Genomic DNA, 27,223 nt, shown 5'->3' on the forward strand with positions numbered 1-27,223 from the left:
GTGTCTGTGCTATCTCTCTGTAGGTACCACGGGAACAGGCTGGCACCACAGATGGGGCACCTGCATGATTTTCAGGTTCGTTTCCTTTTGAATACAGGACGTGGACGTCAGAGTGGTCACTTGTCATCAGCTCCCAGATCTTTATGCAAAGGCACATGACAGCAAGCTAAGGCTTGTTGCTCTTCTCCTATTCTCCTTTGGGAAAAATCTTCCAGCCCAAACCATGCATGCAGCGTGAAGAGGTAAGCCACATACCTCCCAAGAGTTTCTGGAAATGGCTTTTAGCCATTTGTTTTTCAGTAAAAATAAACAGCAGAATGTGTTTAAAAATGGAATCTGAAATTGGCAGAATGATGTTTGGGAATTGAATCGCCTGCTCTTTAAAACTGCTACAGGAGTGAGTGCAGATTTTTTACTGAATATTTATATCCCACATCAGTTTCCTTTGACACAATAGATCATGACAGAATGGAACCTAACTCCATCTTGACAGACAAGGTGATTTCCATATTGCAAAATTTTGATGACCTTGGAATCCAATAAGAAATGGGACAACAGAAATTGAGTGAAGCTATCAAGGTGGTGAAGATTTGTTTTAAAGAAGAGAGCACTATACTGTAAAGACAAAGAAGCAGATGGCACCAAAATCAGCTGTGATGTAACTAGATACAATTCCCGTTTCTCAGGGAAGCTGGATCTACTTTCAGCAAAGCTGAATTTGCAAAACAAAGTTGCTATTGTGGAAATAAAGCTCTCACGCCACAGTGACTCTGTACAAAGACAGGCTGTAAGCCTGCATTTATTTTGTGTCATCAGGAGGCGCATAGGAAAAAGAGCAAGCACTGAGCAGGTGGCAACTCCTCCTGCCCGGCTTTCCCTGTGAATATCAATGTTCTGGATACCCTGTCTGTGCAGATGTGTAAGCCCAAGGCCAGCTTCCCTGCAGTCAAACGGTATGCAGGTGTCCTAGTTAGTGAGGGGGTGACAGCTTTTCCCAAAAAATGTGAATGTTCAAGCCCTGACAGTTTTTACTGAGCCAAGGTTTCAAGTCCCATCTTTGATAACTAAGAGGCGGCAAATCCTCAAGTGGAAGCTTACTGCTAAAGAAACTATTTAGTTACTCACCTGTAATGCCAGCCACCTTTGGCCAAAAATAGCAAGGATGTGAGGATGTGCACAAGCTCTTCTTCTCTTGCTCTTATGGGTTCCTCTCACAAACAAGACCCTTCCTTGAGCCAGCACAGCTCTGCCCACATCCCCTGGGCACCTCAGTGGGTTGTAAATGGTTGCTTTTACACAGACCTCAAATCCATTGAGCCCTGTCTGCCTCTGCTGCAGAACTGTCCTGGTTAGGTCTCCTTCTCAGACCACGCCAGGCTGTTTCACTCAGCCAGGAAGCTGAACTCAAATCCCTTCTCAGCAGTCAGAATAAACCTGATAAACAAGATAAACTTTAGATGAAGATAAAACCAAATGGTTTTCCAACAGTTGTTTCACTTAAGCTTTGAAGTAGTTTTAGTTGGCCTCTCACTTACATAGTTTGATATTAAAATTCTTCTCAACGCTATTTTTATCTGTTTCTGAGGAATACTGAGTAGCACAGCACCCTACTTATGTTTGTTTTTAGAGTACAGACAAAAAAAAAAAAGCTACAAAAGATCACTTCTTAAAATCATAGTGAAAATCTTGTTGCTTTTATTCATGTAATGCTTAATATCTTGGAAAATACAATCAGTAATTTTTCAGATCTAGAACAACTAAATGTTATGCTTAACAAAATGCTCCAATCAGATGTAAAAAATAAATGAATGTCTTACTATTTCACTTAACCAACACAGCAGATCTCGGTTTTGGATGACTGTGAAACTTTCAGCTGTAAAAGATGAGTAAGTTTTGCCCTTCCATAAACATGCAGCCGTTGTTGAAACTGATGGAAACACTGTAAATATATATATATATATATATACACACACATATATATGTGCCTGCATCAGAGGTCAGAATTTGACTTGGATCTTACAAAATGGGACTTTGCAGCTGACACTTATGTTTGTTTTTCTTCAAACAAACTGAACTTCAGAACTCTCACGTGTCTTACATTGTCCAGATCCTGCAACCGCAACTTACATCAAACATCAGCATATAAAAAGTCATCACTGTACAATCACTTTTTGAAAAGTCAGTGTCAAAACCATAAAAAAACAGCGAATTTAAGAAAACCAGATGCACTGTTTAAGTGCTGAGGTTTGTGTTAGCTTTTTTCTGCTTTAAGTACAAGAATCCATTAAAACATAAAAGGCAGAAGTGGCTCCAAAAATGACAAACACTCAAACAACACACTTGCAGCTTTAATAACACTCATTAGACACTGTAGTTAATTGAAAAACAATGTGAACACAACAAGGTACATACAGACACCCATTGCCATTCCTTGTGCCCTGCAAACAGGCTGGCTGCAGAGCTCCCCGGGCTGCTCAGTGCTGGCAGCACTGCCGTGTGCAGGAAGGGGCCCTGGGACTGCCAGGCACCCAACACACTGGAAGTGCTTCAGGCCTCACAATGACACAAATCCACATTTTGTTTCTTTAGACTTGGAAAGGTGAGATCGCTTCTGAAGTTTTCTATAAATATTCCTTTAAAACTATTAGAGATTTTATATCTCAAGGTGAATCTAATAAAACATCAGACTGCTTTTACATTGGGCAAATGGTGTTTGCTCTGCTTTATGTAAAAAAGCAATCATATTCATTTGCTGTAAGATACTTTATATAGCTCCAGTCGCTCTTTCCTTTATTTCAGAGGAAGTAAGAGAAAGCTATGACAATTTTGTTGGTGTTGGGCTTCTGAAACAGCTCTATGTGGCGATGTTGAATCTGAAGTTCATCCATTTCCACAAATCTTTCCTCTAGTTTGTTTTATTCTGCTTCCTCACTCTTCTCAGAGCCACCTCCCACTGAGTTATCCACCTCATACTTTTTGTCAAGGGCATCTTCAGAAGACTTCCCACTGCAGTCGTAGGCTTTACTCGTGGATCCCGTATGCGTTCGGATGCGAGCCCCTGGCTGGTACAGCTGCATGGCTGGGCGATCCTAGGGGGGAGCAGATGAGGTTAACTCTCTGAGAAACCTGTGTGGGATACACAGGTGGGGTTTTAAAGAGATCAGTTTTTGTGAAGAAAGCAGATTTTGTGTTAAATTACTTTATGTATCGTAAGAGCTGGGAAAAAATGAATTGTAATGAAAATCAACTGAGTATTCAATATCTGTCTTGCTTACAACACTATTCTTGAAAGCCAAGCATTTTGAATAAGAGAAGAAAGCTGTGAAAAGGAAAGATTTTATGACGCATTTGACATAAACAAGGAGAAATACTGCTGGCTATTATCAAACACAGTAGTACTATGCATGCTTAGGTAATACTCTGAAATATATTGCTACCTTCACCAACAGCGACCAGGAACAACGACAGCCCGCACACTTGCAACTTGGCAGATGAGTGACAAATATTAACTATAAGCTCAATAGAATGAGACAAACCAGGGTGCCTGTTAGCAGATAACAGCTAGAAAATTATCCTCAACTGAATGTGTTCAGTGCTGCTGACTCAGTCACATGTGTGACCACTGGGAAATGGGAGAAGGAGCAATGTAGAAGGAAAAGAGACCTTGAGCCTGCAAATGGGGAAGTTCCACAGCTCTTGAGAGTGCTTTTTATTATTGAAATTTCAACAATAAAATGTATTATAGAAATGCTGCTTAAGAAGTCTTTTCCTAGTAGATTGTTTATTTTACTCACAAAAATACCAGTTTTTAATGTTATGGAGCAAGCCATTCACTACAACCACAGCTTTTTGATCAAATTCTTGCATTAAGTTTTGCAAGCAAAATAAACAGCCTATTTTAAAACAGCCTTTTTTTTTTTTTTTTTGCATGAACTGACCCACACAGCTTGCACAGTGAGTTCACCCGGGCCAGCTTTGTATGTGATGCATATGGACTCATGCCATACATGACCAGCTCACTCCTTGGCAGCTCTCCTCCCCAACCCGTATCAGGAATTTGGTTTGAAAGAAGAGATTCACATGCTGAATAAATTTCTACACAAAATAATGTTTCAGTGCAGAAAATCGAGGACCAGAACCGATAGAGAATGAGGTTGACAAGGATAACCACCTCGTGAAAAGACTCATGGCACAGCCATGAAATCAGAGTCTGAGAAAAATGATGCCCGTGTCCCTGGGAGATGAGGAGTGACAGCTCTGCTACACACCCTGCTACCAGCCCCATTTGCACTGTTTTTGCACCTGTTCTTTCCCTGACATCGAACACAAATGTAATTTGTCCTAAGCAAACAACATCCTTCTCCAACTGACAGGAGTACAGCATTGAAGAAATGGCACATTCCTCTAAATAGCACTGTTTCTGAATTAGCTATTTAGATATGTCATTACTTACATTATGTCCTTAATGATGTCCTTGCCAATTGTAAGGGCCTTATGGGCATGGTAATGAAAACACAAAGATGAGCATGCCACAGTTGTTGAATTTCATTGCAAACTAGAAGTATAACAATTTTTAATAGGCTCATAAAATACAAGGCCTCCAAGAACAGTGTTCTAAAAATGCTAGGATTGAAAGTAAGACAGAAAGTATGTTGAATATGGTACATACAAATGAGCAGAGACCTGTGACCGTAACTTATTTTAACTGCTGTTGTCCTTTGACAGCAATATAAAGAAGTTCGGGTTTTCCTGAAAATGAAATAAAGAATTTTTTTTTTTTTTTAAGCATCTTTATGCTAAGTTTGCAAAAGGAAAACCTGTGATCTTGAAGCATATTTAACTAATGAAAGATTATCCTAAATGAATAAAAGAACCTTATTTCTTATGCGCTCCTTTTTGGATGCCATGTCATCACACTTGTCCTCTTTACCCAGTTTGTCTACTGCCTCCACAGTGAAGCTGTAGTTGTGGTTCCCTTTCTTTCCTCTGTCTTGGTTGTATCCTTTCCCCCATTTCAGCTCTTCTTCATTCCTTCTCACAAACTTGTCAAACTCATAGTGAGTTCTATGCTTTCTGCCATCATCCAGTCGATACCTTTGCCTTTCAGGTTCTTTTTCTCGAAATCTTCTCTCCAAATCTCTTTGCTCTTTGTCACTATCATTTTGTGACCTATAAGTGTGTAGAAAAAGAAAGAAAATCCAAGCAATAAACAGCTTAAAAAAAAAAAAAGCTATTGACATATAGAATACAAAGCCTCACTTCGTCTTCAACAATCTTTAGGTCAGGTATATGTGAAGGCTGTTTTTCCTTTAATAAAGAAGAGTTATGTGCAATTTTGCTGAATGTCTCACTTGTGTATGTCCAGCTCTCCATGATGCATTAAGTTCAGAAAGTAGCAGATAAAACTTTGCAAGCAAAATCTGGTTTTTGTGCACCTACTGTGGGAAGCCTCTGCTCCAACCTTTATCCCCCTCTGCAATCCCTTAAGTGTTCCCCAGTGCTCCTCACATAACCATGTGCTGCATGACCAGGTCTTGTGGCTGCTCTTGAGAAGAGCCGAACCTATGGACAAGAATACTGCCTTGAAAGGGAGCATTCAGGGCCCAAAGGAGCTGTGCACATACTGTGCGACCATCTATTAGCAAAAATTATTCACTGACAAACACTGGAACTTCTGGGAGGTATTTTGAAAACGAATGCTTGCATTCCCAGCATTTGTTTATTTTGCCTCAAACACTTTTGCCTACCTGAATATTTCTTTTTGTTGGCATCATTACCTTATCACAACGTAATACTTAAATTTATGCTATGCTGCAATGGGTTTATATTATAAAGACTCTTAGTTTGCAACATTTTGCTGCCTGTCTTATAGAACTCTCAGCTCTCTCATTCACTTCATTGTTCCAGTTCAGCAAGCATGTGCTTCTCTCATAAAACAAAACTGTAAATAATGAAGAAAGATTACAGAGTAGATTAAATTTTAAAAGCAGCAAATACGGGTAGTTTCTTTTTATATGTTTCATAAATTTGAATGCTTAAAATTGAAGGAGGAAAGTCCCAGCAAGGCTCTGGAGCGTGTCCTTTCCAAAGACAGGGGGCACACCCAGACACAGCTGCTGCAGTGCTTCCCAATGCCCTGCTATCTCCTCCTGCAAGTGATGGAGGAACACTTGAGCCCAGTGAGAGGGAGACAGACCCCAGCTGCAGTGTGGCTGGAGCAGCTTTCTACAGCTCAGTCATAGGGAAGAGGAGTGGAAACAAAGGGAAAAGCAATAACTTGATTACAAAGTAATTGTAGAAAGTTATAGCTACCAAGCTTTAAATCAGCCCCTCATGTAGAGTTCCAAGTTCTGGTTTATTTCTGTGTCAATAACACAGTATCTATTAACCATAATAATCAGTATTCATGATGAAGCAAGCACTTGGAAAGACAAGGTAACTTACTGTACATGGACAGCCAAAAGGATTCTCTTTTACACTTGGAAAAGCTATACTGACGTCTCATTAAATTTACAGGATCAATACTAAAAATGCTATGTGGCAGAACATAAAGCTTAGTCCATAAAAAGCCTTATTAGCAAAAAATTGACTCGCCCCTGCCAGCATTTTTGGGCACTTTTCCTGTGCTGTTTTTCCTTTGCTGAAGAACATCAACCTGAATATTTCCTGAATATTTTCATTTTCCACCAGAGAATGGAAAATTCAAGTTTTCAGCACCTTTCAGCACCTTTCAGGACATGGCATGCTGAAACTCTAAGCCCATGTTTCAGGTCCCTGGTCACAAACAAAAGAGATGAGCAATATATGTAAAATATTATGGGTAAATCAAGTGTTTTACTTAGCAAATTTGTTGGGTTTATTTTCCACTGTTTACATTTCTTTATTTTTCTGTTTGCTTTTATGAGAACATTTGCAGCTCCTGTACTCTCTTCACAAAACTCAATAACCTAAGTGGAGAATGGTAACATTTAGAGTACTCGGCCTCCTACAGCACAATCCTGATCTTTCTCTGACACATCACATATATAACCTTAGGTAAGTTATTTAAATGCTCTGTTCATCCATATGTACAACTTACACACACACATGACATCTCAAATGCAGCTCTTTCATTTTGCAAAGTACTTTTTTGAGAGCTCAGTGGAAAACACAATAGGAAAAGTGTTATTTATCTTAGCAACGTTACTCTTACATTACATCTCTCTTGGGTGAATTCTGCTCGCAGTGAGACACACACACCAAAGAATAAAAGAGAGAACCAGCTGCTGAACACTTCCAACACACTTTGAGTATACAGTAGCTACAGAAGCGAGCTATACCTCTTGTTCCTACTATTGCATATGCTACACAAAAGGCAGTGAGAGACAGAGACAATCTTCTGCATCTATCATAAGGCTGTCAGTCACACCTCAACTATTTTGCCATTGTCCCAAATCAAACTCAATCATCTGCTTTTTGCAGTGAAAATAAAGAAGGTGTGATGAAAAGTAAGGACTGGAGGCAATTTAGACTTTGACATCGGTAATGGAAATAGGGCTTTACCCAAACTCTTGATATGGAACAGGTGATATAAGAATGGAACTCAATTACTTTTCACACAGAAATCCTTTCAATCTGGGATTTCAAAGCATTTCACAAATAATAAACTGCATCCACTACGACTACCATCAGGTCAGTAAGTTGTTACTAATCACCTTTTACAAAAAGGACAGTGAGAGATTCGTACACATGCAAAATGAAATCATCTCCCTTCTGACAACACCCAGCCAAACTCTTACATCATGGCTAAGCCTTCAAATCAAAGCTTTTAGGAACTAATTTGGAGTCCCTAAGATAAATAATACTTACTTCTCCTTAAGCTCTTTTAGTGAACCTTCCAGTGATTTGGATCTTATACTCCCAGGTCCAGGAGATTTATCCCACTTGCTTTCTTCAGTGTCAGCTTCTTCATCTTTTTCTTTGTGCTTCTCACTGGCTGGCTCATCTCCTTTTTCAGGCTTCTTAAGAAGCTAAAAACATTTGTTTATATGATGACATAAGGTTATAATCTTCTGTTGTAATGGATATTTTAACAATATATTGAATATAACAACGGCCTGCTAAGATTTAAGATATCTTATTAAATGCTATGACTATCTTTTATAAAGTATATATTTGTAAAAGTTATTTTTAAACAGCAGTTTACTTTTGTTAAGGAGGTACAGTCACTAACAGGCATTCACCAGCATGCTTTAAATTTGTCAAGAATATTGGAGAAAGCACTTACCTACTCTTCTCTCCTGAGTTTTATGCATAGTCAATGATTTCTTAGAAATCATGTAACAACTGAGCTCAACGTCATTGCCAATAAAATAAAAGCAGAACCTCTACAATACTACAAAAAGAGCAGGATTAATAGTTCACTCCTTCAAGTATTATATATAAAATGTGTGATACACTGTTCGGGACTGGCTGGCATATGGAAATAGGTGCTTTGTGTAAATACACCAAAACATACAGACTGAGGGAAAATTAAGGAGTTAGCAGAAAATATTGTATTACTTTGTAACTTTGGAGATTAAACTTTCCAAGAATTCTGTTAATTCCTCAACAAATAATCCACACAGGGCTTGAACAGTACCTAGAGTTACAGCAATAACCTCTACAGAAGGACCAAGTGTCTGAAAGTAGTCTTCTAACATTTCAATAACAAGTAGAATATCTCAACAAACTTTTCATTCCATTTTTTTTTTTTCCCTGAAAAGTTTTTATTCTTCAATACCTAAAAGAACCTAAAATGTTTCTCTTAGCTAGTATTTTTTCTTTCCTCAGGGACAGAACTAGTTTTCAAGGTCACATTCCCATAGATGACAGATCATAAGTACTAGGGTTTTTCGGACAACAAATTTTGGGAAATATCTTTTAAAGGACAAGTCCCTTTTTTTCTGAAGTTCTAGAATGTTTGGCCTTACACACAAATATGAAAAAAGTGTAACTGCTTCAAAACATACTGTTCCCATACATTTAGATGGAGGCAAGTGTTGTCTGAGATGAAAAGGAAAAGGAGAAAGCTATGTCGCTTTTTGGTTTGACTCCCTCACAAGATCTGGATTGAGTCTGTGCATCCTTGTATTAGCCTACAGATTCTTACATCAGTTTATCTCATCAAAGAGCCTACAAAACCTTTCCAGCACCACAAAATTTAGATGTGAATAGTTTAGTATTCATTTAGAAATGAATAATTTTTTTTATGTTTCTTGTCTTATACAAAAAAGGTTTTAAATGTGGAGGCTTAATACCACAAAATGCATCTAAGTCATTAAAAGCACATCCATTCAGAGTGTTAAAATATAACACAGATTGAAATTATATATAATGTTGTTAATATATACAATTAGTACAGTTATATATGATAATATTTACACATTCTATAAAAATAATGTATAATTATAACATTATTAAAATATATACTTATTTATAAATTATAACAAGACTTTTTAATAACTGGGTTAAAGAATACTATTAAAATAAACCAGTTCTGAGCATAAACAAAAAACATCCTCAGCACATAAGGCTAGATTTACATGACAAAGAGCTAAAAGCCATATTTGCATTAATGCTCTGATGTGTTAGCACAGAACAATCTGGTTCTGTCAGGTTATGTCAGCACAGAATGTGGCATTGTTCTATAAGGATATACTCAGTTGCCTGCCATTGTAACTGCATTAGCAAATCATTGCATCTAAGGTAATTAGTCAGACTTTTCTGCAACAGTGCTTAGTCCAACCCTTACTTTATTTCTCCTCCAGTAAAAACGACTTTGCTATCACCACACCATACCGTAGTACACAGTATAAACAGCATGAAACCAAAAGAACTTCTCAATAACTTCAACAGAGGAGGTTTGGTTTGGTTTTGTTAAGGTACCTTGATCCTTATTTCTTTTTCAGAAATTTTCTTATGTTTCTCTGCTTCTTTCCTTTTACGTCTTTCCTCCTCTCTGCGTTTCCTTTTCTCTTCTTCTCTCAGACGCTTCTTCTCCAATTCCCTCCGCCTTCGTTCCTCCCTTTTCTCCTCTCGAATTCTCTGAAGAGGTCAAAACGATTAATTGTAAATTGCCCAACGGAAAACCACTTGAAACATAAATGTTGAACTTCAGGCAAAAATCTGAACGTACCTGCTTTTCTAATTTTCTATTTTTAATATATTCCAAAAGGGGTGTTGTTCTTCTAGCTAAAACACAAAAAATTTGTGATATAGTGTTCAACTCCTAAAATATGTACTCATTTCTTTAGTTCAGTACCAATCCCTTCTTTCTAACTTTATCTGCAAGGGAGCCAAATAATATATAAACCTATTTATTTTATATAATTCTGGATGGTATTCCATCATTCCATTTTAGAAACACATTATTTGGGATTGTTGGTTGTTTTCTTTTTTTTGCTGAAAGGGTAAGAAGCAACAGAGATATGTTGCTTGATTATTTCAGTTTTAAATTTAAAATCATATATTTTCAGAAAATGGCATTTTTCTCTTGCTCATCAAAAAAATAAATGTGTTCAGTATCTAATTCTACCACATTCCTACCACTATATCTATTCCTCTTTTAACTTTCGTACATCAAAACCTAGTTAGATTGCTGTTCACATACAGTCCACATTACTGTAATCTTACATATCACTCTTCAGTCCCAAATTTTAAAGTACATTATGAAAGAAACATTTTCATTTACATATATCATTTTCATTGGACTCCCATTTAGCATTCACCATTCCATGGGAAAACAAGAATAATAAAAGATAAATTGTTTGTCCCAGGATACAACAAAGTGTCAACAGATTCAACAAAGCTCTGGTTTCCCAAGTAACATATTTGGGTGATCATTTGCTGAATCACACAGCCAGCTTATGTTACAGAACTATCTTCATACTCCAAAATCAAGCCTAAGTCACTTGCCTGAGCCATCCTTAAATTCTACTAAAGTTTGAAGACATCATCAAATTCTTTATCATATATATGGCACCTATGATTGTCAACATTGAATTCAAACTTGAACTCACATACTGTGAGTAGAAAAGAATGTTGGCAGTCTTAGATGACCCAGAACAGAGTTACAGAAAATACTTAGAGCTAAAAAATGCTCCACAATTTTTATAGTCTCTTCCTGAAACCAGAGGAGAACAGCAAATGATACAATTTGGAAGAAAGAATAGAAAAGGGAAAAAAAAAAAAAAAAGAAAATTCTCCATCAAATTTAAAATGGTGTAGCCGAAATCTAGACATAACCTCCTATCCCAAAAACATTTGAATGTTTTTGTTTAGAATATCTAAATAACTTAAGAGCAAAAAATAAACAAACAAACAAAAAACCTAAACAAAAAAACTTTCTTATGAAGTTATGAATTGGAAGGTTTGATTTGATTCAGTGTTTATCTTTAGGAAATATCGATGTTCAAAAGCAAGAAGCAAAACAGACTTGCTGGTTTGGGATATTCCTCTCTCTACCCCTATACTTCCAGTGCTTTTTCTTTCTTTCCCGCATGCCCATAATTTCTGACAAATTTTAGGTCCTTACTGTCCTCCCTTCCAGTCCCCCAAATCTGCAGCTCTGCCGCCCTCTCCTGCCCCTGTAAGTTCCCTGTCTGAGCATCTCTGGTCATTTCCATACGCTGGAATTGACCACAGATTGTCACCAGAAGGTATGGGGAAGAATCTGCCACACCAGGGCTCCAGCACCTGATTCTAGACATGACTAAGGCTGGAGGGGGTTGCAAGGGGTTGGATCAGAAATGGCAACATGGAAGTTCACAGAAGAGAGGCGGTGTGACGAGTACTATCAGAAGAGGAAGATAAAAAAAGATGCATACAATAAAATTTGAATCATACTCCCCTCATTTATAAGCCTTACTCTAAATGAAAATCTAAGGTTTTTCTGTAAACATTTAAGAAATGTTAAAAGAAAATAAATTATAAAATGAAGAACTCCATCAGCAATAACTTTTATATTTTATCTTGCTTTCTACAAACAAACCAGAAGAATGAGCTTACCTTTTTCCTGTTACAGAGAAATTCTGTTTTATATCTCTCTGTCACACTGAAATTGATGAGCTAACGCATCTGACGCGATGCACAAACCATGCTGGTTTGCAGTAGCAACACTACCTGGAGAAATGCTGAGAATGTAAGGCCCAATTCTGCCAACAAAGTCCTGGGCACATCTTTCATTAACTTAAGTAGTTATTAGCACCTTTGAAACTATGCATTCACATGACCTAACGTCTCACGCGCTTTTGCTATAAACTTGCTATCCACTGAAGTGATCTATGTTTTTGTACTGATAGCAAAAAACAACTGATTAGATTTTCTGTGGTTTAACACACACAGAATGTTAACATTCCCTGTATCAAGCTGCTTTCAGGCAACTTTGTTATTTTGAAATCTGTGGCTCTCAAGACTACTCATCTTCACTGAGAATCAGAGTATTTTTAAGTTAATTTTTCTGGAAAATGTAGACTTCCTTAGAAAAAGTTGAGTGCTTGTGCCCTGCTCTTAAATACTAGGATGATTTGGGAGTAAATAAAAATTATTGGGGAACTTCCATATTGAGAAGAGCAACAGTGTTACTGATACCAGAATTTGCTAAATGTCCACAGTTGTGTAACTTCCATTTCTTCTAAATTGTTTAAGTTCCTCATCTTCCCAGTACTTTTAAATTATAAAGAAATAACTGCAAAAGTTGTTTTTTGGTTGGTTGGTTTTGCATTTTTTTTCCTAGCAAATTGTCACACCAGGGGAAAGAGTGAGCGCTCATTGTCACTTAGAGGGGCAGTAATCACTGTTACCCTGAAAGCTGCATTCTGGCAGCTGCCAAGTTCCAGTATTCTGGAAAGAGTTATCTGTGTTTCTCAGTGTGATGTGGCACTATTATTTAGAAGCTTTGAAAAGATATAGATCACATCACATCTAGAATGAAAAATAAGTCTTTCCTATCCCAGGAAAATTTTCTCTCACTAATGTAGGAGTTCTGAAAGAGCTTTGACAATCTACTAAAATGCAGAACTACTCCAAGCCAGAGCTGGACAGGGCTGCTTGCCCTTAGCATGTTGGTAGGGAGGCTTCATCACCTGTGACCACCTCCTGCAATGCTTACTGCTCCTCATCATTCATGTCTCTGCTGCAAACTCTGTTAACAGCTTTATTTTTCTTTATGTAGTTCAGTTTTCTAACAGTCCTAGCAATTAAGATATTCTGACCTCAGAAAAACGTGAGCAGTCAGCACTGCTGTGCTGAGCATTGCATTTCATCCCATCTGCTTTTTTTTCACATCTTTCCAGATCTGTCTTGTGCATCTTCTAATAACAGCCTTCTCCTACACGTTTGCTGATAGTCAAATAATTATCTAAAGCATGGCACTACTGTGGAGTGTTACAGTCACTACAGTCAGTCCCATAAAGGTATTCTTTGAAAGACTGATTTGAAAAGAAGAAAAAGCATCATATTTCTGTTATACAGCACAATATGGATCACAGCACACAGCTTGCCTTTCGTTGACAATACACTCATGATTTGTGCTTGTAACTAGTAATATTCATATTGCTGAAACCTGTAATTGAAATTTGATGTAATTTATTCAGGAAGATTTCAGTGATATCTTATTAAAGATTCCCCATGAGACTGTGAAAGTCATGCTGCATGCATATAAAGAATAAAGCGTAGCCTTACTTTCAAAGCTTTTGCAAAACCTTGACTTTGAGAACAGAGGTCATTTCAAGTTTCACAATAAAAGCAGCTAATGTCAGAAAGCAACTGTTAAGTATTTAGCTATCTTATCTTTTAAAAAGAAATCTTACATCTTTTTATAACACGTCTGTAAGCATTTAGAAGTATGAAGGACCTAACTGAAGCCACTCCCCATGCAGAACTTCTGATGAAGTCAAGTGATTCCATGCACAGAGCCTTGAAAGAACAGGAGAAGTGTTTCCTCTCACTACTTGGCTGTGGAATAAAAATTCTAAGTGTGATAACCTCAGCCTCTATCAGATTGAACAGGTCATATCATGCAGGTAATACCTTAAAGATATAGAAAGAATATATTTAATATTCTCAAAAATAAGAAAAGTCAAGAAAACAGACCAATGAGTTCCCTTGTTTTGGCCTCAATCTCTCCCAAAAGAGTCTCAGGATTGGCACAGATTTTCTCTTCATCAGCACAGTAACTTTCTAAAAATTTCCTATATTCTGGGTCTGTGAAGATAAATTTTTGAACTATGTTAGTACTTTGCACGACAGAAATGGTATCTATTTTCCATTGTGACATCAAGAAGATATGCTTACCATCTTCAATGCTCCCAGCTTTGGCATCTTTCTTTTTCAACTTCTTTTTTGAAATCTTCTGAAATGGAGCAAATTCAACCACTGCAGGGTACTCCAAACCTTAAAAGAGATCAACACTTAATTTTTATTTTGGGAAGCATTCCTTGTATTCAAGTAAGGTTTTCCAAACCCTTCAAATCTGCATTGGGTAGCCTTACTTGAAAGCAAAGGTGAATGTTTCTAAATTCTCAACCTAAATTTCTAAGGACAAATCGCACATGGCTCTATTTTGGATTAAAAACAAAAGACTTTAATATTTGAATCACATACTTAAACATAATGATTATTACATTATTATTTTGACATGCTAGCAAAAGCTGTCAAAATGAAGATGAGTACTGATGCGCAATAAAACACTTTTACATTATCATTTATAATTCTCTTTCAATTCTTCAAAGATTGCCTTTGAATAGAAAAATTGACATAAAATCTGACACTGACAGACGAGTAAGTACTACTGGGAAGTGAATCTTAAACAATTGAGCAACTTCTGTAACATTTTGTTGCCAGAAATCTAAATAAAAATAAAAATAAAAAATAAAAAAAAGGCTAATATACAGTCAAAAGAAATGCTGCCTTCTTTCAGAATTCTAAAACTCACAATGTACAAGTGTGTGAAACTCTTCTTTCCACTTTCTATTTATGGTGAACTACACAACTTCTAGTTTGTGTTTATTGGCTAGATTCTTTGGTTTTGTGTTTTGCCTTGCACCCTGCAATCTTCTTTGGATTGCTGTGAGGACAGCATGTAGCTTTTGAATTTTGCCTGGTTTCCTCTTAATGCAGGCCCAAGACCACACTTAGCTCAAGTCTACTGAAAATATGATTTAAATCTGCTAATATTTGTTAACCATTCTGAACCTAGTAATCCTCACTTTAGTTTTAGCCTCATAAATGAAATGCTGCCACAAGTTTCACTAGAGGGCACTTGCAATCTAAGCTTGGGCTTGGTATTTGCAAACAACCATGCCAAACTGACCAGCTGTCTCCAAACTCAGTTTTGTAGTGTACACAATATTCTGGCTTCAATCCAGCATAACATTGAGGAATGTGCCTAATTTAGACAACGTGGAGTCTTGGCAGAATCATAAAAATAGTTTATTTCCACTTCAGCTAGAACAACCCAGCTGTTTCAGAGAAGGCAAGATAAAACATGAACATTAAAGAACTCTGTTAAAAAGGAGTTGCCCTGTTTCCTACTTTACAGCAGAATTTGAAATCTGGGGATCATATACTGTGAGGAATGTGCTGTTCTCCACCTTTGGAAAAATCTATCCAATTCCAAGTTAGAAGCTTATCACAGAATTAACTGGTTTGGGTTGGAAGGGACCTCAAAGATCAGGTTGCCCAAAGCCCCATTCAACCTGGTCTTGAACACTTTGAGGGATGAAACATGAAATATCTGAGGTAGGAAAAGCTGCAGAGATACTTATTAGTTTGGCAGACAGCTTCTATGGAGAATAACTTTCCAGTAAGGCCAGACAGGCTATTTCAGAGGACCTCTGCAACACTCAGTATACAAAATAGACAATGTTCAATAAAACCCACAAATCGAAGTTCCTTTTATACAACCCATGCAGTTTTTAACAGAATCTGTGAGTGAGGCAAGGAACAGCTACAGTAACACACTATTTCTTGGCTATGGCTGCTTAATACTACTGTGGAACAGAATTTATGCACACCTACATTACAGAGATCTGTTGGACAAACTTGCAAACTGAACATTTCAAAGGCGGCAACTAATTTCATCACTCCTCTGCTTGCAACTCAAGATGTTCAGGCTTTTATCGACAAATCCAGGTAAGCACACACAGTTATGGAAATCAGACTGAAAGCATCTGAGGTTCTATCAAACATAAATGCTCTCTGAAAAGTCAAGGCATACATATCTCATATTGTGCAACCAAAATGGCAAGGACAATGTTTTTGGTTTTGCTTTCTCAGAAGGGGAATGCACAGCACTGCTTTATCTCACAGAAACACACCGAAGAATCCAGCCACTCATGCTTGCAATGTTTTGGGTCACTGTTGTGATGAATTGTGAAGCTCACATAAGATAATGAATAGGATCCTGACAATGCACTGCTTGAGTTACAAAAATGCAGATGAATTGTGCACACCACGCAGACAAGTAAGACTGCATGGACAAATACATTTTTCATTTCATTATCTTTTAATAGCCAGATTTTGTTTTAGTGTACTTTTATGTAATTAACTGTATATTGAGAAAAAAAAAAAAAAGCTTAATTATAAAAAATGAAATGAATTAATGTTCTAAAATGGTATGTAGGTATGTATGTATTCACATGTAATATCTTACAAATAGTCCAACCTTTATTATCAATGAAGACATAGCCATCAAAGCGATCTCTAAAAAGAAGGATGTCCTCAGGATTTCTAAAGTTAATGTATGCTCTTGAGTAGAGATGAGGATAAAGGCTGCAACAAGAAACAACGTTATTTTCTGTTATTTACTATTCCATTCAGGCCTGGAAAAATGAAATAGATAGATCACACTGCCATTCTCATTCTCTTTGGGAAATGGCTACCTTAATCATGCATACTTAAGTTTCTACATACATATAAAAATATCTATCAACTCACTGACTGAATTCCTGATACAACTGTGAAATTTATTCTGAACAAATGTTTCTAGCTTGTTTCATCTCCTTAAATTGCAGAGCATACATTTCCATTTTGTAGGCTCAAAGCTTGAAGGCTATTTGTTCATGACTTGGGAGATGAATAACAGCAGTGCTTTTGGAGAACTTCTTGGGCATGTTAGGAAAGTCTTCCATTGCTGTCACAGTAGAAGGAAAATAAAAGCTTTCAGTGAACTGGAAGTTGCCAAGCTCTCACTGTATTTAAAGAGATTCCCACCTTAAAGAACGATTAAATAACTAAATGCTTGGCAAGCTAATATGCTGCATTCTATACAAATAAACTCAATTGGACATGTGCATGAATATATATGCAATGTCTACTTGTGGAGAAAAATTACTGAAAAAATCAAAAACCTTTTTTAGCAAAAGAAAGAACAGGTACTTACCCAATATAATTCTGCTCCTTCAAGAATTTGTTCTGGTTCCACTCTGAATATTAGTTTGCCAGATCAAAACCTCAGGGCTGGCACACCACCTCCACCAATGGAACTATGGTAATGTAATGCATTACCACTCATCAGCTAAGTGTCAGGTGCACACTTAACTCTCTCTCCCACACAGTTATGATGTAAAAAGGTTTGGCTTAATCTGCTTTTAGTGATGTCTTCATGTTAATATATTTTTTTAATATACTTGAACGTATTTGATTTGAACGTGAGCCATAAATTTAATATATCTGTGTTGATAGAACTGCTGCCATGCAAGAGCAGTCTTAAGATAAACTCACCAGCAGCAGCAGCAGAAGACAACTAGCACACATAGTTGTAACCAGATTTAAAATCAAGCTATTTCAGAATGAGATCTTCACATCCAGTGAGAAAGAGCAAAGATAGAGGTCACGTATGTGGCATCTCAAAGACTAACAGTTACTACAAGACAAGTAATCATTTTCTCTTTTTCAGATGTGTGTCCATGTGAATTCCACTCTGCATTTTGGAAGGTGACCAAAGAGCAGCGCTGCTGATATCTAACCATTTTGTAAAATGCCCCAACTTGTGCTTGACATCATAGTCAGGAGAAGCACTTAACAAAGTGCTACTGGGCTTTTCTCACTTAGATGTTTTGCAAGGTGCCCCTAAAGCATGCAGAATATGTGCCTTCTAATTCTGTGGAATTGTTATTTCATAGATATTCACTATTTTGACATTCTAGGAAGGGAATAGCATTGAATGAACTGCAAGCAGGTATAACAGAAGCACAGGATGGCTCATGCTGGCAGGACCCTCTGGGTCTCTCTGACCCAATCGCTGCTCCAGCAGGGCCACTCAGAGCAGGGTGCCCGGGACCATGGGGCTCCAGAAGATCTCCAAGGAGGGAGGCAACCACAGAAATGCTTGATTGGGCACAGTTAGTGCTATGCTGTTGACACAAAGCAGTGATGAAAGATGCTAATAAAGCATGCTTCCTTATCCACCACAGCTGATGCAGATGGTACAGTCTGCTTGCAGGAAACATCTAGACAGCTCAACCAAATGAGCGTGGGTACATATGGCTGTGCTTTGCCATGGAGTTCTTCCACACACCCTGCAGAGTGCTATGTTATCAGATTTGCAAACCTCCGGTCTGCACATGAACCACAAGGCATCTCCAGGAGCGCGTGGAGTCATTAGCAACACGCAGTGCAGCTGAAACAAGGCAGCTTCCATCTCAGTGTTTTCAAAGCAAGAAAAAAAAAGGATGAAGTTTAACAGCTTTCATGATGTTTAACGGTATATACTGTTAAAAAATAATATTAGAAAACTCTTTAGAAAACAGTAAGAGTTACAAGTCTCTGCAAAGAAGGAAAGTTTACTGTGACACTTCATAGTTGTGCTGGAAGAAGTGCCTCTGTGCTGCATAACTGCTGCATAAGCAAAGAAGTCTGGTAAGTGGTGGCTTCCAGGAAGGAACAAACCTCTGTCACTTCAACAGCACTATTCTTATCTTACATTCCGAATGTTCTTTAGTGTAAAAATGAAGTGAGACCTGATACTGGAGATTGATATGGTTATACTAGAAATACTGAAGATTCACCAAGCAAAAACAACCTTGAGGGAGCAGCCTAATCACAGAATGCTTTGAGGTGGAAGGGACCTTTAAGATCACCTGGTTCCAACCCCCTGCTATAGGCAGGGACACTACTCTCTAGACCAGGTTGCTCAAAGCTCCACCCAGCCTGGCCTTGAATGCTTCCAGGGAGGGGCATCCACAACCTCACTGGACAACCTGTTTCAGTGTCTCACCACCCTCACTGTAAAGAACTCCTTCCTAATATCTAGTCTAAATCTACCCTCTTCCAATTTAAAGCCATTTCCCCTTGTCCTGTCACTACTTGTCCTTACAAAATGTCCCTCCCCAGCTTTCCTGTAGGCCACTTCAGGTACTGGAAGGCTGCTATAAGGCTCCCCCTGGAGCTCTCTCTTCTCTAGGGTGAAGGACCCCAGCTGTCCCAGACTGTTCTTGTACGGAAGGTGCTCCAGTCCTCTGCTATCATTGCTATCTAAGATTGAGAAGTCCTGAGTTTAAGTTCCTAATTTAACAACTATTGCAGTGTTTTATCAATCTTCAGTTTCCACAAAACTAACTGAAAAAAGCCACTTCTCTGGCTCGGTGCACAGAACTGCTTGGCCATGGATTTTCTTCTTCTGCAGTAACTTATTACTCACAGTTGGACACATAAGACTCATGAAAAAGAAATGAAAATACAAACAATTTTCTTCATTATTTCCTTCAGTTTGCACACCAACACCATCTATTTCCCATCTGATTTGGAAACATAATCTTTTCCAACATAGGATTTTTCTAATGTTTTTTGCTTAGACTTTGATATCAAAGTATCTTTCAAACAGAGAAACATGTATTAGTAAGAGAAAAATGTGCGAGCAGAACATGTAAATGTTCTCTGGACACAATCCCTGGAAAGCAGGGATTTAGACTTTGTCTTCAAAAAAAACTTTATCTTCTCCAGCATCATTGAAATACGTGTTAAGTCTTCAAGAACTTCACATCAGCAGAAACATACAAAAATATTAAAGCATGCTTGTCCACAGTATGATATCAGTAGGCACAGTAGCACAATCAAATTGGATTCTCTCTCCATTACTGTTGCTGCATATCAGGGTAGAAGGTCATAGAAACATAGCTGTGACAACACTTAGAAATTACACGTTCCTCCTCTGATGCAGCCACTTCTACAGATAAAGAGCCGGTCCTCAAATGCAAGTGGGATGTCAGTGCTTAACGTATAAAAGCCTGATCTGTGTTTTTCAGACCCCTTCAAGCTTTTTATCCAACAACAGCAGTGCATGTGAAAAAAGAATGCATGAAATTCAATTTCCAAATGGGAAGCTGACTAAAGCTAGCAGATCAGAAATGCCTAATAGTGGCCTGGGTTTCAGGGACCTTCCAACTGCAGACTGCAGCTGCCCGCTCCAGATTCTTTTGCCATTTATCCATCCTCTAAGAACTCAGCAGTGTTGCTGAGCAGCAGAAAGCACATACTTCTCACAACTGGGAGGGCTCTGTGGCAGCCACCCTCTCACAGGCAGGTACAGTCCTGCTCTCTGAAGACATTGGAGAAAACACAGCTTTTGCTCTGCAGGGCTTTGCCTTTCATGCAAGTTCCCCAAACACTGCTCTACAAAAGGGACCCTGGGCCCTGTATGTCTCCTCCTTTTTTCAATTATTTGCCAGCACAGATACCACCTGGGATTTGAAGTTCAGTTTTGAGATTGCATGGCTAGTTTTACCATCACACAGCTGGTTCTCTTTACCCATGTTCACTTTCTATAATGCTGCTTTCCATCCATATCATGTTTTGGACAGATGCACTGCAGATGACGCTGGCATCTCTGTGATATTAATTACAGGAATTTCTATGGAAACAACCCAGATGAGTCTGACTATTCACATTTCTCCACTTAAACATACAGTTTCTTTGCTTTCTGCTGCACACTGCAGGATATTCAATCTTTCAGGTAATATGCATTTTCATAATACTAAGTACAACATTCCTTTAAACTTTTACAACAATTTCAACAACAAAAATGTTCTAAAAGCTATCTTTTTCTACAAAGTATCTTTTAGCACCACTTCGTAAAAAGAGACAGCAAGGTTGTTATCTATAATATAAACAGTAACATAAAGACAGCCATCACATTCTAGTTAAAATACTTACCAACTTATAATGTGTGGTGCATGTGCATATATACATACGCACGTATTAACATGCATATATTAAATACATATATAAAATCAACATATACATTTTGGAGTGCATTAAAACATAATTTCTGATCAAACTGATAACTCTTTGTCTATACACCAAACTAAAATCCACTGGCCTTCATCGTTGTCTCTCATCTGTTGCCATTCATACAGTGGATGGTACTGGCGTAATTCTTAATAAATTGAGCTTTCCCTTTTTACAGATATAAAATAAGCACTATTTGCCTGGCAGCAGAGAATCAGCAACACTGCAACTGTGGTGACCAACCAACAACCACTCCCTCCTTTATCATACTACAGGTGATTCCCTTAAAAGGTGTTGTCCTTCAGATCCTGCGTGCATGCTGCCATCCTACAGTAGGAATGCTGTAATCCTCAGTAAAACATTGGGAAGCACCTATGATGGCAGAAGTGCTGTTTGCAAGATTCTGTCTTTGATACAAGGCATGGCATCAATTACTTGACTGGCTTTCACAGAAGCAAAGCTCCTGTTCTCATCTCTTTACTCTTACAGTGTTTTAGTGAGTTCTGCCGTCAGTACCAGGCCTGAGGGATGACCCAAGTCCTGCAGGACCAGAGCTCAACCACTGCACTAGAGTTTTAGAAGGCCCACAAATGGTTACATGCAGCCTTAAAAGAATATCTAGAAGATGTAATTATTTTTTTGGCACCTGAGAACAAGACAGACCATCAAGTAGGCAGGCTCTTCATTGTCAGCTATAGGTAACGTGCTTATCAAACACTCCTGAAGGCCACAGAATCAGTCACAAACACACTGTTTTGCTTGTATTTTGATACCAATGTACAAGAGAGAAAGCTGAACTTAATGCAGTGAATCAAATGCATCAGAAAAAAATGAATGAATTACAACACAACAGTCAAACTTTGTGAAATGATTTTACTGAAATGGATGTAACAGTGTTACACAATAATGACATTTGAGTTATATGAAATTGTTAAAAGTTGTACAGTCTGCATATAATAACAGGACATTATAAAATTACAAGTAACCTTTATAACAAGAACAGTAAAACTGGACTTGATATATATATGCATATCTTACAAAAACACACAAGTAGGACCGCAAATGTTTGTTCTGTACTCTGGGGTGAGATGACCTTGCTAAGAAAAAAGTAGAAGTCCTCTCTGAGCACAACTGGTAGAAGATGCTTAGAGGAAATGTATAAATAAGAGGAATCTAGAAAGTGACACTTCACCTACTGCATCATTTCAGCCATTTGCAGCCCAGGGACTTTGTAATTCAGAACTCACACCCTTGTGTTTCATAGGTCTTCATGGATAAATACTTGTCTAGTTAAGTATTTGGCTTCTGAACCATTTTGAACCTCCATTTCTGACACTGTTCTCAAACAAGAAGTTGCACAGCTTAAGAGTGAAAAAGTATTCCACAGCTGGAGAAAGCTGAATGAACTCTTACAACCTTCCTTTCTCTGGAATCCCCAGATGGGATTAAAACGAGATCTAACAGCATTTAAGGGCAAATTCGTCTGCTTCTGAATCATAACCTGTCCATTTGTATGCCTCACTCTCCTTCCAAAAAGCGTCCTCCTCCCTGAGTAGCTTCTCCAAACCATTCTTTCATTGGGTAGCATTTAATCTCTATGAATTCACTGCCACTCAATTTCCTGCATTGGTTGCTACTATGTGCCTGGTACAAGATCTAGAAAGAGAGCTAATCACTGGAAAACAAAAGGACCATGTATAGAAAACATGACCTGGGATGGGCAATATGATGCTGGGCCAGTAAAACAACAAATAATCATAGAAAGCCAACTGTTGCCCATTGCTTATCTTTCCAAAGACTGGTGATTACCTAGATTCTTATGCCAACAACTGCTTTGGAAAGTTAAAATTTTCATTTTTGAATTGGTTCCTGGAGTTTGTGTGGTTAGGATGAAGATACTCTTTGGAGAAAGCAAGCACCAAACTGCCACAAAGTTTCACTAAACAGATATTGGTTCCTTTCTCTTTGTGGAATCGACTCTGAGGGAACAAGTATGTATGTACATATATATATATATGCCTGTGGAGGATGATTCACTGCACACCAAGACAGACTAAGCTGGGCAAGATGAATCACATCCTTTAGTTATTCTGAGCACAAGGAGATGTAGCACATAGGATGCTTTATTTACTTTTATGGTTAAGTTCATCCAGAAATTGTTCTGTTCAAAAGGGAATGGCATTTTGCCACTGTGATACTGAGTATGTTAACAAAGTATAGCAGAAATTCTACCTCATTGTCAGCCAACTACTGTCTCTTTTTTTTTTTTTTTAGTATTGAATGAGACAAAAATGAATAAAAGTTGATTACTTGAAAAAAAAAAAGTATGAAATAAAGACAAGAATACATAAGCAAATTAAGAAATTAAGGTCGAATGGCACTCATGAAAAATTTGATGATATTTGCCCTCAGTTGCCTTTATCATAAACAACAATAAACAGCCTTTTAATTTTTACTAATTAAAGTTAAAAGCAGGATGATGGTTTCAAACAAAACTGTGCTCTATTTGCACACAAAAAGATGTCCTTTAAAACTGCTGAATACATAAAAAAGAGGCAGGAATGTATCATCTCTGCAAAGACATACATCCAAACATTTCACTTAAGTTACAAAACGGGCTCCATGGACAAAGTAAATAATTTAGCGTCCAAACTGCCTTAATTAGGCTTTAAGCACCTGAAAACCTACAGACAGCTCATCCTCACCTGGGATCAGCAGTGCAAAACTCAAAATAATCATGGGCAGGGAGGGGGTGTAGCTGCTCCTCCAGCTGCTCCTTGGTTAGACAAGGAGGGAGCCGTCGAATAACCACCTGCATAGAGAAAAGAGAGAGTTATCTTCCATCCGAATCGATCGCGTCAGTCCTCTCCTAAAAGCTCTTCCTTAACCTGGGAGCTGCGGCTGCAGCCTTAGCCTCGGTGTCCCTTCGAGGACCGGCGCTGGGCGGTACCCGGCAGCCCAGCACACCGCACACAGGACATCAGCGGCGCCGGCTTCCCGATGCGGCAGCGGGGAAGGCAGCGCTCCCCACACGGTGCCGCGGTGCCTCAGCGCCCGCAGCCGCACCCCGCCACGAGCGCGGCGGTTACGCGCCCCCACCCCGCGCCCCGCCACCCCCAGCCCCGCACCCCTCACTTTGCTCAGCGCCGTTTTTTTCTCATCTCGCTGTTTAACCGGCGCCTGGGGAAGCGGTGGCGCCGGGGACGGCGGCGGGTTGGGCGCGGTGTCCGGCTCCCGGCGCGGAGACTCCCGCCTCAGGGGAACCTCCATGGGTCGCTTCTCGCGACCGCAGCCGCCGCCCCTCGCCGGTCCCAGCCCAGGCTCCCGCTCCGACCGCATGGAACCGCCGCCCGCAGCGAGGCGGAAACCTCGCGAGAACTGCCCTGCTGCTGGGCGGAATCTCGCGAGACTTGACTGAGGGGCGAGGGGAGTTCCTCCGCCTCCAGTGTAGCAGCGGGCGGGCTGTGGCGAGGGTCTTCATCCCTAGCAGTGGCTGTCGCCGTCCTTGTGCATTCCCATCCTTGTTCTCATCCCCGTCCTCTCTGCTGGATGCTCTGAGGAGAGATGCTTTCAGGAATCCCGCAGAGCCTCCATTATGTGCATGGGAAGGGCAATTGAAGACCCATCCTATCGCGGTCCACGAGCCCACAGTTGCCTTGCAGATAGCTGACACTTGGCTCTGCCCTCACTGCCAGTCTCAGCCGTGGCTCCCGTGGCAGGATGGGAGCAGTAGTCATAGAATCGCAGAACGGTTTGGGATCGAAGGAGCCTCAAAGCCCAGCCTGCGTGTGCGGCCCCCCACCAGCTCAGGCTGCCCAGAGCCCCACCTAACCTGGCCTTAACCACCTCCAGGGATGAGGCACCACAGTTTCTCTGGGCAGCTGTGCCAGTCCCTCACCGGCCTCTCACTGAGAAATGTACCCCTGACATCTAATCTGAATCTCTCTCTCAGTTTCAAACTATTCCCCTTTGGCCTGGAGGGCTAGGGCTGAAAGCTAGACAGGTGCTGGGGATGCCACACCGTGAGGAAAGGGACAGTTGTTTCTTGCATCAGCTTGCAGGTCCCGTGTCCACGAGTTTTCAAATCATGAAAACCTTGAAGACAACAGCAAAGTCCCCCCACAATGGGTTAAGATTGCGAGAGAGTAGGTTATGTGTAAGACATTGCTTTAGCAGACATGCTAATCATGGGCTGGAGCAGGACAGGTGCTGGGAGGAACAGCAAGAGATGCAGGTGTGGAAAGCGAAAGTGTTGTCTCTGCACTGAACATTGAAAAAAAGGCAATTGATCCAAAGAATTAAGCTGTAACATATCCTTAGAAATAGCCGATGTGGAAAGTAAGAATACTGTATACATATTAGTAACATATTTTAGAAACGTAGTTACTGAATTACCTAATAAATTCTTTCTCACAAAGCTACAATAGATTTTAAATGTTCTAAATGATGTGGGTATAGTATTCTGAAGTAGGAAACAAATTGTAAGGTTGTTCATTAGACAAGCAGAAGTGAAATACATTTAACAAACTTTCAAAGAGTCAGGGCCTTTACACAAAGCAGAACTGTCCCACTGGGAATGTTAGGATCCCATAGGCAGGCTCCAAGATACTCCCCTCCATCCTCCTTCTGAGCTCATCTCTATGCAAGGACAGATGAATGACCAGAACAATGACCCAGTGTAAAAGGGGCAGAAACGTTAGGGGGGTAATTAAACAATTAAGAGGCTATGTTTATGTTGTAAAACAGACATTTGAAAGTTATGACCAAATGTTTGTTAAGAAAGCAATTGTTAGAAGGCAATTAACCAATTAAGATATTTGTGTTTGGGCGGCAAAGATTTGTGTTTACTTGGTATTTGTATGATTACTGAGGCGTTGCGAAAGAGCCTGAACCTGCAGTATTCAGCCAATGAGGAACCAGGGGAGAAAGAGAGAAACGTCGGGCAGTAGGGGATAAAAGATGTAACACAGTTTTCTCTGCGCTCTCCTGCTTGCAGGAGGCCCGCTATTGCAATTGTGAATAAAATTTGCTTTATCAGAGAAACCGTCCTAGAAAATTATTTGGATATTTCCAACACAGGTGCAAAGATGAAGATTTGGACAGAACATGAGCAGATAGTGAACTGAAATAAGGAAAGAAGCTTTTCCTGAAGTCCTCTCTGAGGCATGCACAACATTAAGAAGCACTAACCTAATTGTATCTGCCTGAAGGGCTGGAAGCCAAACCAAGCTTCATCAAGAATTCCTCTGATGTTGTCTAGGGAAAATCATTCACAGTTTAAGACATTTTGAAAATGTTTCCTTCTAGGTAACTTTTAGTGGCAATAAAGAAGGGCTAGCAACAGCCAGCCAAAAAACTTCAGCAGATAGCTGCAGAATTGAAGTGTCATGCCATGTTGCCTTTAGAACAAGAGAGTTTCCTGTACCCTCCCTTTTCTCTCCACTCAGCTCCACAGATGACTTTTACACAGCAGTTCACAAATTTTCAAGTGAGAAATCAGACAGAGAAAAGGTTTTTAAATGCTAGGCCAGTTCCTGTACCTGATTCACACCCTAAGCACACAAATTTGTATTACAACAGCTGTGGAAGTGGCAAAGGGGCAAGCCAATTGCTCTCAGCACTGCAGGAATACAACTAAGCAGGACTGCCATCAGAGCCAACACACCATCAGATCAGAACTGATATCAAATACTATCAATTTTTAAGACTACTTAGTCAATGAAAACAGTAGCAACATAGGAGAAAAGAAGAAAATCCACAGATGTCCATGGCTGACATTAGCAAAAGGCCAGATTTGCTAGAGTATTTAGCCAACATGTACGTAGAAACTTCTTCCTGGGTGTATGACTAGAATCTTAAATTTACCTACTGTAGATTAAAAATAAACAAATGTGTTATCTGTCGTAGCTCATAAGACTACTAAAGAAAGAAGATAGACTGCCAAAAAACAAGTAAAAAGGAAGATTTCAATATATAT

General features: G+C 39.2%; 1 protein-coding gene across 3 annotated transcripts; it reads right to left on the minus strand.

The window, feature by feature from the left end:
• Nucleotides 1-418: 418 nt before the first annotated feature.
• UPF3A (UPF3A regulator of nonsense mediated mRNA decay) lies at nucleotides 419-24,625 on the minus strand. 3 transcript variants are annotated; one of them, XM_031605151.2, is made up of 10 exons: nucleotides 24,382-24,625; nucleotides 23,952-24,058; nucleotides 16,685-16,791; nucleotides 14,314-14,412; nucleotides 14,113-14,223; nucleotides 10,157-10,212; nucleotides 9,907-10,065; nucleotides 7,849-8,009; nucleotides 5,095-5,169; nucleotides 419-3,089 (listed from the first exon to the last, which is right to left on the minus strand). In XM_031605151.2, exons 1-10 carry the CDS (start codon nucleotides 24,583-24,585, stop codon nucleotides 2,906-2,908), a joined length of 1,263 nt encoding a protein of 420 aa, XP_031461011.1. In that variant the 5' UTR covers nucleotides 24,586-24,625; the 3' UTR covers nucleotides 419-2,905. The 3 variants fall into 3 exon arrangements, with proteins under 3 accessions (XP_031461011.1, XP_031461010.2, XP_031461009.1); XM_031605150.2 differs by having other exon boundaries at nucleotides 1,519-3,089; nucleotides 4,875-5,169; nucleotides 24,382-24,621; XM_031605149.2 differs by having other exon boundaries at nucleotides 2,889-3,089; nucleotides 4,931-5,169; nucleotides 24,382-24,624.
• Nucleotides 24,626-27,223: the final 2,598 nt, after the last annotated feature.

Source organism: Phasianus colchicus, chromosome 1 (genome assembly GCF_987193195.1).
Source record: "Phasianus colchicus chromosome 1, bPhaCol1.hap1.1, whole genome shotgun sequence".
Classification (NCBI taxonomy): domain Eukaryota; kingdom Metazoa; phylum Chordata; class Aves; order Galliformes; family Phasianidae; genus Phasianus; species Phasianus colchicus.